We start from the raw sequence: 3,152 nt of genomic DNA, 5'->3' as shown, positions 1-3,152 counted from the left end.
AGCCCCGGCCGCCCCCCCCGTCCCGTGACTCCCGCGGGCCCCCCGAGGACGCCAGCTGCCCCCATGACCCCTGCGCCCCCATGGCCGCCGCCGCGCCCCACCGGCCCCCCGCCCTCCTGCCCCTCCTGGCTCTGCTCCTGCCCCGACTCTGAGCCCCCCTCGGGGCGCCCGTGCCCCCCTTCTCCCCGGGGGAGGCCTCAAGAACTGCGGGGGACGGCCAGAGGAGGGGGGGGGCGCAGGATGCAGAAGGGGGTCCCCTCCCATCCTGAGCGGGAAAAACCCCCAACAGGAACCAAAAGGTGGGAAATTATTTATTAAAAATGGTCTTATTTTGGGAGAGCGGGGCCTGGCTGCTGTGGGTGGGCCACCGTCGATCCAGGTCACCGCCTGCTGCTGCTGCTGAAATATTGATGGCAGCGGCGGGTGGCGGGGCAGCGAGGCGTGCAGGGCGGCGCGGCGGGGACAGACGGACACCCCCCGCGGGGCGTGCGGCCACACGCAGCCCCGGCGCCACCGCGGGGCCGGTGACACGCAGGCTGCCGTGCCGCCGACACCCCGCACCCCTGGCAGAGCGCTGCCGGTGTCACGGGAGCCACCCCCGCGCCCTGCGCAGCCTGACCCACTTCCCGCAGCGCCGGCACACGGATGGAGCACACGCTGCCGGCACAGGGACAGCGCCCACCCCTGCCCTCCGCCCCTCCGGGAGTGTCACCCCCCGCTGCCCCTCGGCAGGTGTAACTCGCTGGGTGTCCATGCCCCCCGGGTCCCTTGTCCCCTCCAAGTGTCCCCAGGGGTGTGTGGGGTGTCTGTGTGTGTGTGTGCAGGCTGTCCCCACGTGGTGTCCCCCTGCCCGCGCCCCCGTGGTCCCTGGCTGTCCCCACGTGGTCTTTGCCCAGGCAGAGGTGTCCCGGGGTTGTCCCCACGCGGTCCCATCTGTGTATCCTCACACAGGGCCGGCTGTTCTGGGCGTGTCCCTGTGAGGATGTCCCCACGAGGGTGTCCCCGTGCCCTGCCCCTCGGGGGCTGTGTCCCTGTGCAGGGCCCCGCGGCTGTCCCCTCTGCTGACCCCCAGCACAGACAGACAGACAGACAGGGAGGGGCTGAGCCCCGTCCCACCCCACCGGGGATTACACGGGGCTCAGCCCAGCTCTGCCTAATCCGGGGGATTACATGGGCTGGGCCCAGACGGGGGGGGCACCCAGGGGTGCCCCCCACAAGGACACGGCACGTGGCAGCCGGGGACAACAAGGGGGGCTCCCAGCAGCACCCGCGGGCACCACGCACCCCAACACACGGCCACAGGGTGGGTTTGGGGGCGAGGGGAGCGCAGCAGGCGCCCCAGGTTTATTGGGGTGGTGGTGGGGGCTCAGGCGGTGCCGCTGCCCTGCTGCATGCGCTTGAGCAGCTCCTCGTCCTGCAGCGACAGCTCCGTCAGCTTCTTGCCCATCCGCTCGTGCACCTCCAGGTACTTGGCCACGCAGCGGTCCAGGCACACGCACTCCCCTTTGGACAGCTCCGACTCCTTGTAGTGCGGGGGGACGCACTTGCGGTGGCACGCCTGGGTCATCCCACCCCAACACCTCCTGCACCCCCATCATCACCGAGCGGGACCCCGGCCTCTGCACCCCAGCAAGCCCAGCATGCCCCGCCATCGCCACCCGGGCACCCCAGGGACCCCCCGCCGCCCCCGTCCTCAGGCACCTCCGGTTCCCCTCCCCAGTTCAAGGGCGTCTCCCAGGACCCCCGCACTCCCCCACAACCCCAGGGTCCCCCAGTGCCTCTGACACCCGCTAGTGCCCCCCAAGCCACGGACACCCCCCGGTACCCCAGGGCCCCAGGGCTCCCTCCCGGCGGGCCTCACCGGTTGTACATGTCGGCCATCATCTCAACCTCCAGTTCGGCCGCCAGCTGCTGAGCCCGCAGCGGATCCATGGCGGCCAGCACCGGCCCCGCTCGGTCCCGGTCCGGATCACGGTCCCTCTGCGCCCGACCCCGCTCGGATCCGCCCGGTTGGGCCCCGCGGTCCCGCTCGGTTCGGGACCCGGCGGCGGCTCCCTGCAGGAACCACGTGGGCGCCGCGCTTCCGCCCACCCGCGCAGCGGCCCCGCCCCGCCGCCGGCACCGACCAATCGCGTGCAGGAGGAGGAGGGACCAGGACTGCGATTCGGCCGCTGATTGGTCCCGCGGAAGGGGCGTGGCGGCGGCCGAGCGGCGGGAGGGAGCGGCGGAGCGCGCGCTCTGCCCGGCCTTTGCCCCGCAGGGGGCGGGGTCACGGGAGGGGGCGTGGTCAGCCCGGAGGGGGCGTGGCCATGGCCGGGACCTTACCGGGGCAGGGCCGGGGGGTTCGGCTCCCGCCTCTGTGTCCCCCGTTCCTGGTCTCCCTGGGTCCCCCCGCGTCCCGCCCGGGCTGTCCCCGTGTGACCTGTGTCCCCACGTGTGTGTCCCCCATTGTCCCCGGGAATCTGTTCTCTCTGTGTTCCCCACGCCCCCGGTGTCCCCGTTGTGTCCCCCGAGCACCCCCGCGTGTCCGTGTCCCCGTTGTGTCCCCCGAGCACCACCTTGTTCGTGTCCGTGTCCCCGCCTCGCCCGTGCGCCTGTGACCCCCAGGTCTCGCTGTCCTGCCCAGGGTGTCCCCCGTGCCCCTCGTGTCGCCCGGCACGGTTCGGTCCCGTCCCCGCGGGCTGCTTTGGGGTGTCGCCGCCGTCCGGGCGGGGCCGTGGCCGTGCTCCCCCTCGGCAGCCGTGCCCGGTGTCCGGGCCGGCCCCACGCGTGCCCCGCGGGTGGGCGGTGAGTGAAGGCGGCACCTGCCCCCGCCGGGTAAAAATAGCGCGGGGCGGGGGGGCCGGGGCGCGGCACGGGCGGCGGAGCGGCAGCAGCCGGAGCGTGCGGGCCGAGGGGCTCCGGGGGTAACGGGGACAGCGGGGGTAACGGCGGTAACGGGGCTGAGCGAGGCGGCGGAGGAACGGGAGCGGCCGGGAGCGTGCGGGCCGGGGGGCACCGGGGAGGAGCACCGGAGGGCAGCAGGGGACACCGGGAAGGGGTTATAGGAGAGCGGCCGTGGGAGCTGGAGGGCAGGGAGAAGACATGTGGGACCGGGAGGGGGACATGGCGGTGCCGGGATGGGGGCCGGGTGGTCGGGAGGGGGCAGGAGG

General features: G+C 73.6%; 2 protein-coding genes across 2 annotated transcripts in view; one reads left to right on the top strand and one right to left on the bottom strand.

Moving 5' to 3' along the window:
* The window catches only part of RTN4RL2 (reticulon 4 receptor like 2), a 4,696-nt gene extending 4,357 nt beyond the window's left edge, over nucleotides 1–339 (top strand). The window contains exon 4 of the mRNA XM_039706621.1: nucleotides 19–339. Coding sequence (XP_039562555.1) covers nucleotides 19–152 — 134 coding nt within the window. The 3' untranslated portion in view covers nucleotides 153–339. The remainder of the gene's footprint in view (nucleotides 1–18) is intronic.
* Nucleotides 340–1,304: 965 nt separating this feature from the next.
* On the bottom strand, nucleotides 1,305–2,100 carry TIMM10 (translocase of inner mitochondrial membrane 10). Its single transcript, XM_039706622.1, has 2 exons — nucleotides 1,862–2,100; nucleotides 1,305–1,568 (listed from the first exon to the last, which is right to left on the bottom strand). Exons 1-2 carry the CDS (start codon nucleotides 1,930–1,932, stop codon nucleotides 1,367–1,369), a joined length of 273 nt encoding a protein of 90 aa, XP_039562556.1. The 5' UTR covers nucleotides 1,933–2,100; the 3' UTR covers nucleotides 1,305–1,366.
* Between the last annotated feature and the right edge of the window lie 1,052 nt (nucleotides 2,101–3,152).

Source organism: Passer montanus, unplaced genomic scaffold (genome assembly GCF_014805655.1).
Source record: "Passer montanus isolate IOZ18808 unplaced genomic scaffold, ASM1480565v1 scaffold195, whole genome shotgun sequence".
Classification (NCBI taxonomy): Eukaryota; Metazoa; Chordata; class Aves; order Passeriformes; family Passeridae; genus Passer; species Passer montanus.
Note: the sequence above shows the minus strand (reverse complement) of the source record. Positions and strands in the feature narration are given on the sequence as shown.